The 15,598-nt window shown below is 41.3% G+C and overlaps 1 protein-coding gene across 1 annotated transcript in view; it reads left to right on the top strand.

The window, feature by feature from the left end:
- The window catches only part of LOC145415407 (UDP-glucosyltransferase 2-like), a 42,307-nt gene that overhangs the window by 22,954 nt on the left and 3,755 nt on the right, over nucleotides 1-15,598 (top strand). Inside the window, exons 5-6 of the mRNA XM_080284690.1 lie at nucleotides 14,094-14,217; nucleotides 14,802-15,021. Coding sequence (XP_080140816.1) covers nucleotides 14,094-14,217; nucleotides 14,802-15,021 — 344 coding nt within the window. The remainder of the gene's footprint in view (nucleotides 1-14,093; nucleotides 14,218-14,801; nucleotides 15,022-15,598) is intronic.

The following is a 15,598-nucleotide window of genomic DNA, read 5'->3' as shown; positions in this document are numbered from 1 at the left end:
AAATGAAAGTGGCTGCATTGATGTGAAATAGTTCAACAACTTTTTAAATAAATGGTGAACAGTAAGATAATATCACAAATATAATTAATCAGAAATTGGCAGCATCGCCCAAAACAGACAATAACTTAATTTTCAAAAAGAAAATAAGTAGGTATAAAATAAGGACTGCTCTCAGTGACATCAATTAGTTGAGTTTCCTTTGGCAAAAAAGTGGAAAAACTCATACTGAAATTGTAACAGTAATCTCTGTAATAACACACACACACACACACACACACACACACACACACACACACACACACACACACACACACACTTGCGTCCGTGCAATAAATGTGAGCCTGTATAAAGAAGATTGCAAACAAGTACAACGGCTGTGTTTCTGTCGTTGTTATTACAAAAACCCATTCTGTCTGACCGAGGACACCAGTCCACCGCAGCCATCCTACAGGAATAGTATATAACATGACGCTGTGCGGACTGCATCTCACCAGGAGAGCACTAGGGTCCTTCCCTCAGCAAGGTACAGGGAACTGTGAATAGGTTTGGCTCCCAGTTGGACGATGTAGCTGCTTCACGCAATGCACAGAGTCACCAGGTGGAGGTTCTTCATGAACACCCCTCTGTCTGTCTGTATATTGTTACGGAACAGAGAAAGATAACGTACACTTTAAGTGAGAATGCTAAGAGTCACTACTGTCCCGTAAAGTTCCAGGTTCAAAACAAAAGAGTTAGGTAAAATTACAAGTTAAAGTTTAATGCACAAACTAACAACAAAACATTCAGGACTCATAAGGATAATGTAATGGCAAATAAACAGGTTAAATATATGGTTAACTGCAATAGCCTCTATTAACACGAAATTAGCAAGAGTAAATTTATCTAAGTCAGCCCTGATAAAATGAGATACCAGATAATACTCAGTGAATGCCAGATAAATAATTACAGATACAAACTATTATCAAAAATGACTGACATAAAGAACCCCACATGAATTACAAAAACTTCACTAGGCCTACAAATTAAACTTATGCTACACAGTACAAGAAAAAATGCAACAACAGTTATACTCAAATTACACACAGCTGCTAGATGGTTGGAGACTTCTTGAGCACTCACAATAATAATATCTGTACAGGGGAGGACAGAGATGTGAACAAAATGAGGAGCAGATCTAAGTGGCAATGATGCAGAGACTGAGCTCATTATATAGGGGCCGGCAGAGCCTGACACGACTTGTAAGAAGGACGCGCAAATGAAGCGATGGGGACAAACGATCGACAATCCCGCACTGAATAACAGAAAGGACGACTTACTCTACTATAACGGTAGAAGGGGGGGACTGAGGCAGAACACGCTCGTGATCAAACATGCAGCAACTGAGCGTTAAAATTACACAAAGGATGATGAAATCATAGGCTATGTAACACCTCCCCACAAAGAAAAAAGAAATTTACAAAGGAAATTTCTTATTACTCTAAAACAATCTGTACATGGCATTACAGAACATGCAAAAGTCCCTCCTAATTTCACAAAACATGAGATCTCCCTAGCACGTTCAGTCATAGGTACTTGCCAGTATCCCTTTAACAAATCAAACTTACTTATGTACCTAGCCTTTCCGATCTTGTCTATGCAATCTTCCACACGAGGGAGAGGGTAAGTGTCTGTTTTAGTTATCTGATTAACACGTCTGTAGTCGATGCAAAACCTCTGTGACCCACCTGGCTTAGGGACCAGAGTGACAGGAGAACTCCACTCGCTCTGACAGGGCTCAATCATCTTGTGGTCCAACAGGTAGCCAAGCTCCTTCTGGATGAGAGGAACTTTCACTGGGTTCACACGGTAAGGAGGCAATTTAATTGGCTTTGCGTCTCCAGCATCGACATCATGCATCAACACAGTGGTTCTTCCTGGAGTGGCACGGAACACTTGCGGGTACTCCTGCAGTAATGCCGAAAACTCCTGCCTTTCCTTGGGTGGTAGATGAGAAAGCTTAGTCTGGAGATCATTCATGATATCAGGATTCTTCCCCAAACTATCACTCAGGCTCATACTGCATGGGAGAGCTTCACTTGCAGACTCGGGTGGAACAGCTACAGTGCAGACTGGATTATTTTCGTCCCGCCTGTGATATAACTTTAGCATGTTGATGTGACATAGTTGCTTGCTCTTTCTACGATCTGGTGTGGCGATGACATAGTTGACATCACTGAGTTTCTTCTCCACGAAATAAGGGCCACTAAACTTGGCTTGAAGAGGTTGCCCATGAACTGGTAGCAGAATCAAAACCTGATCTCCTGGCTGAAAGTGGCGTAACCTGGACTTCTTATCATACCAAGTCTTCATCTTCTCCTGAGCAGCTCCTAAATTCTCTCTCGCCAGCTGTAAAGCAGTGGACAGCCGTTCTTTGAACTTCATCACATACTCCAGCAGGTTGACGTCATCTTCCTCCGACAGCCAGCATTCCTTGAGTAACTTAAGGGGTCCTCTTACTTCATGGCCAAACAGTAGTTCAAAAGGTGAGAAGCCCAGTGATTCATTTGGAGATTCTCTTGCAGCAAACACAACGAATGGAAGACCTTTATCCCAGTCTTTCTGATGTTCCAAACAGTATTTCTTGAGCATCGATTTGAGTGTTTGATGATATCTCTCCAACGCTCCTTGGGTCTGGGGATGGTAAGCTGAAGACGTGATCTGGGTGATGCCCAACTCTTTCAGAGACTGCTTGAAAACATTTGACATGAAATTACTTCCTCGGTCTGACTGTACCTCCTTGGGCAGACCAAACTTTGTGAAGAACCCTAGCATTTCCTTAACCACGTTCTTTGCTGAGATGTTTCTAAGTGGAATGGCTTCAGGATAACGAGTAGCCATATCAATCAGGGTCAACACATAAGAAAATCCTGAAGAAGTCTTAGGAAGAGGGCCCACAATATCCACCAACACACGGGTGAAAGGCGCCTCAAAAGGAGGAATGGGAACTAGAGGTGCAACCTTTTCGGTCTGATTACACTTCCCCACAACTTGACAGGTGTGACAAGACTTACAATACCAGGAAACATCCCTGAAGATACCTGGCCAGTAGAAGTGTTTCAAAATGCGTGCCACAGTCTTCCTCACTCCAAGGTGTCCTGCCAAACTGGAATCATGAGCCACACGAATGATATCCTGCCTACAAACACGAGGGATGACAACTTGATGTACAACCTCCCATTCACAGTCGGCTGATGCTGTTGGGGGTCTCCACTTCCTCATAAGTACTCCTGACTTTACATAATAACAAGTAGAAGCACCAGCTGACTCTTCCTCACTGCAAGCAGAGTTAGCTAGACCTTTCAACTCAGGGTCAGCAACCTGCAACTCAACCAACTCTTGACGAGACAAATTATCAACACTACGGGGTACTGCCTCATCTGGTGAGTGGTCCAAATTAGCAAGAAAAGTGTCAGCTAGGATAACATCATCATCATCATTATCCTCTAAATCACCAGTAACTTTAGACTTAGCCCTAGTGACAGCACATGCAGGGAACACATCAGGGACATCACAATCCTGGGACGCAGCCACTGGCTCACTAGACAACTGAGGAGCTGGACACACTTGACTTCCACCAATATCATTTCCAAGTAAGAAAGTTACACCTGACATTGGGAGTGTCTCAACCAACCCAACCATAACAGAACCATTAACAAAACCAGACTCTAAATTCACTCTGCACAGAGGAACAGAGAAGTAATTATTCCCTACACCTTGTAAGATTACAGTTTCATCAGAGGAATTAACATTAGAGCCTAGAACACTGGTCAGCATAAGGGATTGGCAAGCACCTGTATCACGATATATTTGAACTGATTTCCTGTCATTACTGTCCAGAGGACTGACAAAACCATCAGACAGGAAATTAGCACATGAACTCTTGAGAGTGTCACCCACGTTACTGCTCAAAAGAGGAGCTCCATCATGAGAATTTAAGTTACCCCTCAAAGCAGGTTCAGTTAACTCAGTTAAAGAATTCTGGGAACTCTCAAGAGTGGACACTAGACCAATTGACTGAATATTTAAAGACTCCTTTTTGTTCACATCACGCTGTCTCCTGAAACATCTCTCCGTAGTATGACCAAGCTTACTACAATAAGTACATTTACTTTTCTGAAATCTAGAGGTGAAGCTGGTATTTACTTCCTGAGAAACATCATCCTTATTTTCTTTCCTGTTACCTGTACTCTGAGTAGAGGCAACGTACTTACTCTCAGCTTTCCCTTTCTCTCTAGAATATCTCTTGTGAGTGAGAACATACTCATCAGCTAAAACTGCAGCATCAGACAAATTATCTATTCTTTTCTCATCAAGATATAGGCTTACATCTTTATAAATACACCTTTTGAAATCCTCCAGCAAAATCATCTGCTTAAATTTACCAAAATCAGAATCCACATTCTTAGAATTTAACCACTGCTCTAACAAATCTTCTTTGATTTTTGCATACTCAACATGGGATTGCTTATCTTGCTTGTAAGTTGTCCTAAATTTTACTCTATAGGCTTCAGGAACAAGCTCATAGGCCTTGAGAATCAAGCTCTTAACTACATCATAATTATCAGACTGATCCTGAGGCAAAGATGCATAAGTTACTTGAGCTTTACCGGTGAGAACAGTTTGAAGGAGTACTGGCCAATACTCCTTAGGCCAATTAAAACCTGTAGCTACCCTCTCAAACAACTGAAAATACTTTGTTAAATCAGATTCATTAAAAGGAGGGACAAGTTTAACATTTTTAGCCACATCAAAACCATCAGAGCTAGATGATCCAGTTCCACCTTGTTTCATGCGATACTCATGGTCTGCCTGAATCCTGGCAAGTTCAACTTGTGCCTGTATCTGTGCCTCCTGAATCCGTGCCTGAGATTCCGCCTCCTTAGCCTGAGACTCAGCCTGCTTAGCATTTGCCTGAAATTCAGCTTCCTTCACACGAGACTCCTGCAGAGCTAGCTGTAACTTAGCTAATTCAATCTGCGTTTGCTCATTTGGAGGAGTTACATTGAACAAGCTTTCATTAATCATGGCAACAATCTGATCTTTAGACTGATGAGAGCGAACAACAAATCCCAATTGTTGAGCAACAATCTTAAGTTCATTCTTTGTTCTGTTTTCTATATCACACACTGTTTGCACATTTGACAAAAAATCCCTGGCTTCATCAAGTGTAGAAATAGTAGCCATCATGAATATATCACAGTCACAAAATATCAAATATCCTTATGATAATATCCTGAATATCCTGGTATGAGGTCGCCAAATTTATGTTACGGAACAGAGAAAGATAACGTTCACTTTAAGTGAGAATGCTAAGAGTCACTACTGTCCCGTAAAGTTCCAGGTTCAAAACAAAAGAGTTAGGTAAAATTACAAGTTAAAGTTTAATGCACAAACTAACAACAAAACATTCAGGACTCATAAGGATAATGTAATGGCAAATAAACAGGTTAAATATATGGTTAACTGCAATAGCCTCTATTAACACGAAATTAGCAAGAGTAAATTTATCTAAGTCAGCCCTGATAAAATGAGATACCAGATAATACTCAGTGAATGCCAGATAAATAATTACAGATACAAACTATTATCAAAAATGACTGACATAAAGAACCCCACATGAATTACAAAAACTTCACTAGGCCTACAAATTAAACTTATGCTACACAGTACAAGAAAAAATGCAACAACAGTTATACTCAAATTACACACAGCTGCTAGATGGTTGGAGACTTCTTGAGCACTCACAATAATAATATCTGTACAGGGGAGGACAGAGATGTGAACAAAATGAGGAGCAGATCTAAGTGGCAATGATGCAGAGACTGAGCTCATTATATAGGGGCCGGCAGAGCCTGACACGACTTGTAAGAAGGACGCGCAAATGAAGCGATGGGGACAAACGATCGACAATCCCGCACTGAATAACAGAAAGGACGACTTACTCTACTATAACGGTAGAAGGGGGGGACTGAGGCAGAACACGCTCGTGATCAAACATGCAGCAACTGAGCGTTAAAATTACACAAAGGATGATGAAATCATAGGCTATGTAACAATATATATATGGAGACTCTGTGGTGCAGTGGTAAAGTGTGCTTTTTCGTACACTGAAGAACGAGGGTTCGCGCCCCGCCAGGGTAATAAACTTTGGGAGCGTTCTCCTTGCCACGTACTGCATTGGCGGACACAAGGGATGCTGTGGTCGAACCAGTGTCGCATACTGTAGAGTATGTTTGCACCCAGTCGGCTTGTGCGGGCTGATTACACTTGGTTCACAGACTACACACACATCCAAAGCCACTTAACACAACAGTTACACTTACAAGCACTTCTCACCCTACATACAGTCTCTACCAGACAGCCTAAGCCACTTGGTAGAGATACATTGGCTGTATCGTCCCCACTTCGGTCGGGATTGGCCGGTCCTGCAGTGGACACTCGAACGGCTGATGATTGATATATATATATATATATATATATATATATATATCCATCATCCAATCCTATGTTGCCCCATGGGAAGCGTAGGAGCCCGGGGCCAGGCAAATTGGTCCTGACATTTAATATGAGAATGATCAGCCTCACTCATCCCTGAGTGGCGTTAGTTAGTTTCTCTATCAACACCAAACTACATGCACAGCACAAACTATACTTCCTATTCCGAATTTCAAAAACATATTATGGCTTCACAACACAGCCCCGAAGTCCCCGGGGGGGGGGGACCATAAATGCCCCCACCTTCCACCCCTCTCTCGGTGACGACTCGAGCTCCCTGGAACCATTGTCTGAATCACTTCTTCATTTCTGCAACGTTCCCGGCATTTCCTCTAACTTTCGCAGTGTTGAGCACCACCTCTCCTCCTCTAAACCTCGCCTTCTTTTCCTAACTGAGACTCAGCTGTCTGAAGAAACTGACAGCAAACCCTTTTCTGTATCCTCCTACTTTCTCTATACTCATTTCAAAGCCAAAGAATGTATATTATGTATATATACACAACGACTTATCTTGTTCTCGTGTTTCTGAACTCAATTCTTCTGAATTCTCTACATTCTGGCTTCGGCTTTCCTGTCATTCTCGGACCAAATATACATACGCTGTTTATTTATCTCCTAAGTCTACTGACTATCAAAAATTCTTCGACTATCTTACTTCTACGATGGAACGCATTCTATCAATTTCTCCTTTCTCTGAAATCTCCATTCTAGGAGATTTCAATGTTCATCACCACCTTTGGCTCTCCTCTCCTTTCACTGATCCACCTGGTGAACAAGCCTACATCTTTTCTATCCTTAATGATCTAGAGCAGCTTGTACAGCACCCTACCCATATGCCTGACTGCCTTGGAGAGAGCTCCAACATACTAGACATCTTCCTGACAACTAATCCTTCTGCTTACTCTGTTAATCTCTTCTCTCTGTTGGGCTCCTCCAATCACAACCTTATTATCTTAATCTGTCCTATTGCTCCAGTATGGCCTGTGGACCCACCAACGAAACGTCGTCTGTGGCACTTTGGAGCTGCGAATTGGGAGGCCATCAGGCAGTACTTCTTTGATATTCCCTGGAATAATTATTGCTTCCATGGCCAGAAGCCTTGTGAATGTGCCTTGTGCATTACGGAGGTTATTCTGTCGGGCCTGGAAGCATACATTCCCTTTTCGTATCCTTTGACTAATGCAAGAAAGCCTTGGTTTAATCACGCTTGTTCTAATGCTGTCCGTAACAAATGGAGGGCCTATAAAAGGTACCGAAGCCAACCCACCCCTGAATCACATCATTTTTACGTTTCTGCCCCGAATCGTGCTAAGTCTGTTCCTCGCTCTGCTAAAATTAATTTCTTCCATACTAAATGCTCTCAACTCTGCAACTCGAATTCTTCCCGGTCCATCTAGCACCTTGTCAAAAACCTTTCTAACAAATTTACCTCATCACCCTTCCCTCCTCTTTTCTACTTTGTTGGTTCTGTAGCTGTTTCTTCTACTGGTAAAGGAGGTCTCTTCACTCTGACTTTCTTCTCCAATTCCACCTTAGACGATTCCAGTGCTGTTCCTCCATCACTTCCCCCCTCTGACTTCCTCATGGCTGACATTAAAATTTCTTCAGCTGATGTATTTTTTCCCATCACAGGCCTCAATACTAACAAGGCATAGGGGCCTGATGGAGTCCCTCCTGTTGTCCTCAAGAACTGTGCTTCTGTGCTAACACCCTGCATAGGTAAACTCTTTCGCCTTTGTCTTTCAACTTGCACCTTTCCTTTTTGCTGGAAGTTTGCTCTCATTCAGGCAGTCCCAAAGAAGGGTGACCATTCCCAACCCCCTAACTATCGTATAATTACTTTAACATCCTCTTTCTTAAAATTCTTTTGAGTCAATTCTTAATAGAAAAATTTTAAAGCATCTTTCCTATCACAACCTTCTTTCTGATAGTCAGTATGGGTTCCGTCAGGGACGCTCCACTGGCAATCTTCTCACCTACCTTTCACACTCCTGGTCATCCTCCTCTCGGGACTTTAGCGAAAGGTTTGCCATTGCACTTGACATCTCAAAGATTTTCGATCGAGTCTGGCATAAATCTTTAATTTCCAAACTGCCCTCTTACGGTTTCTATCCTTCTATCTGTGCCTTCATCTATAGCTTCCTTTCTGGTCGTTCTATAGCCGCTGATGTAGACGGCCATCGTGCTTCTCCTAGGTCTATTAACAGTGGTGTTCCTCAGGGCTCTGTCCTATCACCAACTCTTCCTTTTATTCATCAGTGACCTTCTATGCTGTACATCTAACCCTATCCACTTGTACGCTGATGACTCCAGCCTTCACCTTTCCATTCGGTTCCGACAACGTCCATCTCAGCAGTTACTTCAACAAACAAGGGATGAGGCTATGCCACACCTAATATTTGATTTGGCTCGTATCTCAGACTGGGGTAAAAATAATCTTGTTCTTTAATGCATCAAAGACTCAGGTTTTATACCTATCAACCCGACAAAATCTTCCACACGTGTAACCACTAATGTTTAACAATATTCAGCTTAATCCTTCATCATCCTTGAAAAGCTTGGGGTTTCATTCACTCGGGACTTATCTTGGAAAGATCATACTACATCTCTTGTAAAATCTGCTTCCAAGAGATTATGTGTGCTAGGCCGATTCCGTTTCTTCTTTACCCCTGCACAGTTGTTGACTCTATACACGGGTTTTATCCGCCCCTGTGTAGAGTACAATTCCCATGTGTGGGGAGGTTCCCCACATACAGCTCTTCTCAATAGGGTGGAGTCAAAGGCTTTTCGTCTCATTAACTCTCCTCCTCTTACTGGTTCCCTTCAGCCTCTGTCTCTTCGCCACACTATTGACTCTTTATCTCTTTTCAATCGTTACTTCAATGGTCACTGCTCCTCTGAACTGTCTGCTTGCATTCCTCCACTTCTACGATGGGAGCAGAGCACCCGTCTAGTAGCAAACTCTCATCCCCTTTCTGTCCGACTCTCTAAAGCAAGAGTCAACCGTTACTCCCAGTCCTTCATTTATGCAACAGGTCAAGTCTGAAACGCTCTCCCTCTGTCTGTATTTCCTGCTAGCTATGATCTCTAGTCTTTTAAACGCAGTGTGTTCAGGCATATCGAAATGATCAGATGTTGAATTTGGCTTTCTCTTGTATATTGTCATTCTCTTGGAAGGAACACTTATTGCGGGCTCATTGCCTTTGGTTCCTTCTTCCTTGCATAGAAAGAAAAATAACCCCAACCATCCCTTGGATATAAATCTTCACCGATTCAATCCGATGGGAGCGTCGCATGTACCCACTAAACCACCAGGCACCATAATTTGGTTATATGGTTAACACCCAGCTTAGTAAATGATTTCCTGGTGTACAGGAAACCATTCGACTTCTCACTCACTGTAGAGTCAATCAGTGGCAAAAGGAACAGGAAAGAATGAAGGAAAGAAGACAAAAGAGAGAGCAGTATATATATATATATATATATATATATATATATATATATATATATATATATATATATATATAATTTATTTATTTGTTTATCCATCCATCATCCAATCATACATTGCCTCATGAGGAGTGTAGGAGCCCGTGGCTATGCAGTTGGTCCCGACATGTAAGATGCGAGTGACCAGCCTCACTCATCCCTGAGTGGCATTACATGAGCAATCAACACTAACCACCCCTTGGATATAAACCTTTACCGGCTCAATCCGACTGGAGCGCAATAATTACCCACTAAACATATATATATATATATATATATATATATATATATATATATATATATATATATATATATATATATATATATATATATATATATAATAATAATATATATATATATATATATATATATATAATATATATATATATATATATATATATATATATATATATATATAAAATATCTATCTATCTATATATATATATATATCTATCTATATATATATATATATATATATATATATAGAGAGAGAGAGAGAGAGAGAGAGAGAGAGAGAGAGAGAGTATATATATATATATATCTATATATATCTATATATATATATACACACTCTCTCTCTCTCTCTCTCTCTCTCTCTCTATATATATATATATATATATATATATATATATATATATATATATATATATATATATATATATATATCCAAGTAAGATGGAGAAAGAACAAGCGATTAGCGAAGGACTGGAGGAAGGAGTAGTTGCAAGGAGAGTGGAAAGGTTACAAGAGGATGAGAAAAAGGCAGAGTATAAGAGAGAAGGATTGGGTAAATATGAACTGGAGCAGATGGGGGACGTGGAGGGTGTGTGCAAGATATTCACAGAAGAAATATGTGCAGCATGTGATGTGGTGTTTGGAGTGAAGAGGAGACGGAAGGGAGTGCAAGGAACAGCATGGTGGAATGAAGAGGAGAGACAGGCTATAGCACAAAAGAAGAAAGCATACAATGAATGGATGAGAAATCAGGGCATGGAAGAAGTTGACAGGCGGAAGAGAGTTATATGTAGAAAGGAAGAGAGAGATGAAAAGATTAGTAAGAGAGAATAAGAAGAGAGTGGATGAGGAATTTGGATGGAATTTGAGTTTAAAGTGGAGGGACTGTAAGAAAATGTTCTGGAAAGAGGTGAAGAGAGTAAGACAGGGTGGAAGCGAGGTTAGCAGTGGAGTGAAAGATAAAAATGGTAGATTACTAGCGGAGAAGGGAGAAAAAGTGAGCAGATGGAGAGAACACTTTAAGGAATTGTTGAACATACAGGATGGAAGTAATGTTAGTATATGTGGCTGGGGAATGGCTGGGAGAAGGAGGGAGGTGAGAAGACAGGAAGAAATCGGCAGGATAGAAGTTGTGGAAGCCATGAGGAAAGTCAAATTGGAGAAAGCCCCAGGAATTGATGGAGTGTGTGGTGAAATGCTGAAGCATGGGGGAGAGATAGTAGTGGAATGGATGTGGAAGATGTGCAGATTGGTTTGGGAGGAAGGTAGAGTCCCGGAGGATTGGAAGTCAGGTATAATTATTCCCTTGTACAAAGGAAAGGGGGGAAAAAAGTGTGTGGTAATCATAGGGGCATTTGTCTTCTTAGTGTAACAGGAAAAGTGTATGGTAGGATACTTATTGACAGAGTTAGGGAAATAACAGAGGAAATAGTAGGAGAAGAACAGGGAGGCTTTAGGAAGGGAAGAGGTTGTGTAGATCAGGTATTCATTTGGATCTTTAGTGGAAAAGTTTCTAGAGAAGGGAAACACGTTGTATGCGGCCCTCATGGATTTGTAGAAAGCATATGACAGGGTCGATAAACAAGGATTGTGGAAAGTGTTAAGAATATATGGAGTAGATGGGAAGTTGTTGAATGCTGTGAGGAGTATGAATGATGGTACTAAGGCTGCAGTGCGTCTTGATGGTGAACTGAGTGAATTTTTCTCTTTGAAGGTTGGGTTGAAACAGGGATGTGTCATGTCTCCATGATTGTTCAATCTGTACATGGATGGGGTGATACAAGGTAGGGCAATGGATGTTGGAGTGGCCCTAGTGAGAGAGGGAAACTCCTTGTACTGTTGTTTGCAGATGATACTGTGTTGTTAAGTGAAGACGAAGGGGAGCTGCTAGGCTTGGTGGATGAGTTTGGGAGAGTGTGTAAGAAACGAAATCTAAAGGTGAATGTAGGGAAGAGTAAAGTGATGGTCTCTGAGAGAGGTGAAGTCAGTGAATGTACATTGACGATGGATGGTGAGGAAATGGAAAATGTGAGTACGTTTACGTACTTGGGTAGTGTGATAAGTAAGAATGGAAGTTTGGAAGGTGAAGTGCTTGAAAGGGTACAACAAGGAAGAAAATTTGCTGGTTCCTTGAAAGCAGTGATAAGAAACAGGGAAGTGAGCATGGAAGTGAAAAAGTTACTACATGACAGTATTGTGATACCAACTCTAACGTATGGAAGTGAAGCTTGGACGTTGTTGGAAGGACACAAGTCAAGAGTGAGAGCAGTGGAAATGAGTTATTTAAGAGGAGCCTGTGGAGACACATGGAGAGACAAGCTGATGAATGAAGATATAAAGGAGAGTTATGGTGTGGATGTGGATGTGATAGGAAGCGTAAGGAGGAACACACTGAGGTGGTTTGGCCACGTGCAGAGGATGGAGAATGAGAGACTGAAGAGGAGAGTGTATATGAGTGAGGTGGAGAGGGGGAGAGAGAGGGGGAGGCCGAGGATGAAATGGAGGGATGGAGTGGAGAGGTATATGAGAGAGGGGGGTGTGAGTTGGGAGCCGGGCAGCGAAATGGCGGGGGACAAGCAACATGGAGGAGTTTTGTTTGTGGCCACCCTGTACGGGATTAAGGATTCTGGCAATATATATATATATATATATATATATATATATATATATATATATATATATATATATATATATATATATATATCATTACCTCCCAGAGTTCCCATGCGAGGGATTTTGATGGAAGGTTACTGAACGTACCGTCCTCCGCCTATCGGCCCATAGTCGCGAAGCTCTTAGGTCCCTACCCTGAGGGTCCCGCCTTTATTATAGTTTGAAAATGCCCAGCTCTGTCATATATTTAGGAGACTGAGCGCATATGGGATATACAGTATATATAAAACACCGTTTATGAGTGTATTATAAGCTAGCAGTTCTACTGAGTTCACAGAATAACTAATACAATGCTGCACTTGGCGTTTACAAACTTTAAAATTCTCGTAAGTCTTTCCAAACAAGTTGATTTCTTAAGTTAAACTGAATCGCCTAAAGGCAGTGTTAATGATATAAAGAAGGTCGTCATCGCAGACAATAGTGAAATGTGCAAGAAACAAGCTGAGTGCAAAGCCCACATTGAGAATGAGGGATACTGTTAAGGGCAACATATGTTAGTTGTCTCGACGTGGCCGTATCTAGTATCGTATCTAGCCTACGCTCGGCAACAGCTAAAACTTCCTCTTCAAGACATTCTGTACGATGGGCAATAAGACAACTTCGACCGGGCTGTTAAGTCACAGAACTCATTCCGAAAATACTAAACATTTTGCCGTTATATTGCAATGACACTTATTTCAGCCAGAAACCATAGATTATATTATATGAGGTTTGAAATATGATGTTCAAGTGTGTGTGTGTGTGTGTGTGTGTGTGTGTGTGTGTGTGTGTGTGTGTGTGTGTGTGTGTGTGTGACTTCGCAGTTGGGGATAAAGTTATATTGCCGGCTGAATATCATGCCCGACAATAGTTGTGGTTTATTGTATTTGTCCTGTGTAATTATGAATTGAAAATGATCAATTAAGACAACGATAAAAATGGGTACAGCTAATTTGTGTATGACAGACAGTATGCAACATGCAACTACTACCAGGTCGTTCTGTCATCCTTTATTCCGTTTTCCTCTATACATAATACAGTGGCAATCTTTTGTTAGGACGGCCATCTCATGCTTCGAGCTTTCATGTGAACATGAGTCCATATTAATTTTTGTTATCTCTGGATCTGTTCCATCTCGCATCAGTGACACGTTGTTGTTGTTGTTGTTGTTGTTCCTGGTGTAGGCGGCACTGATGGAAGCGTTCAGGCGGGTGCCGCAGCGAGTGGTGTGGAAGTATGAGGGTGATGACCTGGATCTCCCACCTAATATCATCACTAGGAAATGGCTGCCACAACAGGACATTCTTGGTAACTATCAAACATTTTTTCTTCTCAAGTGTTTCGAATGTTTTCTTCGCTGTGCCAAAATGGGAAGATTATTTTTTAAATAGGACCTTCTACGTTAATATTCTTACAAATTCAGCTGCCATTTGGGTAGTCGGAATACTGATTATACTTGATAAAACTAAAGATATACATTTGTTTGTGCCTTTTACGTACTAAAGTCTAAATGAATATTCCAAGTCATTCATATATTGATTGCCAACAAAAGTGAAAATTATGCCGATGATTTCTTTTCGCTGAAACCAGGATTTTGGATCGAACATAAATGAATACACATCAATTCGGTTAGGTTAAACTGAAAGAAAAAATAATGAAAGAAAATTCAGTTTTACTAGAACGTACAGGACAAGCTGTTTCACACTGTCAATTTTATTATGTATGAGTGTGAGAAACAGCTTCTCCAGAACATGAATCAGTGGACCGGGTTGTAGTTCTTTCATTTATTATCTCAATCTGCATGATCAGACAATGTGTTAGATAATGTCTGATTAAGCTGTCAATGTTCGGTGGCTGTGAGATAGGTAACGTAATATAAGCTGTTACTTCAGGTCACAACCAGACACGGGTGTTCATGTCACACTGCGGTAACCTGGGCATGCAGGAGGCACAGTACCACGGGGTTCCTGTGCTGGCGGTCCCCGTTGCCTTCGATCAGTTCCGTAACGCCGCACGTATGGCCCGGAAAGGTTTCGGTGTGGTCCTCAACTGGCGAGACCTCACCTCGGACTCCCTGGTGGCCGCCATCACCACTCTCACAACAGACCCAGGGTAGGTGTTCTTTTTCCCCTCGCCAAAGTACTCGGTTAGTAACTGACAAAACATGGTGAGCATGTGGTTTTTCTTCTTCCTTCGAAGTGCTAACTTTAATAGAATTTTATATATGGAATATAAGCTGCAACTGTGTATGGAAGCACCCATATTGTTTTGCGACTTGCCACTACAAAGGAAGAAGGGATTGCAGGCAAAGAGATGCATTAGACTGTATGAATATCCCTTTCAGGAGGCATAAGTGTTGGTGTTTAACCCTAAATGCTTTGGTGTTAGTTTTGTGCCCAGAGTAAGATCACAAACATACCCAGTGTAACTGACACGGAAAATAAATATTACTCCAGAAAAATACACACAACTATCACCAAACCTGTCCTTACTTCATATGGATGTAAACTGAAAGACATACAAAAATCTATATCACCTCCATGACAGAGGGGTTTCTCTTCTAATATTTGCTAAAATCAGATTTGCTTGAGTTATCGAACTTATGTGCTAGGTGCCTCTCATAATGATGTGTGCGTTTACAGTTACTTCCGTGCATCAGTCTGAATATAGCAGTTTTTTTTTCTTTTTT

This window comes from Coenobita brevimanus, chromosome 102 (genome assembly GCF_032717465.1).
Source record: "Coenobita brevimanus isolate Jiangsu-jjx chromosome 102, ASM3271746v2, whole genome shotgun sequence".
NCBI classification, from domain to species: domain Eukaryota; kingdom Metazoa; phylum Arthropoda; class Malacostraca; order Decapoda; family Coenobitidae; genus Coenobita; species Coenobita brevimanus.
The sequence above is the reverse complement of the archived record's forward strand: the minus strand, read 5'-3'. Positions and strand labels throughout refer to the sequence as shown.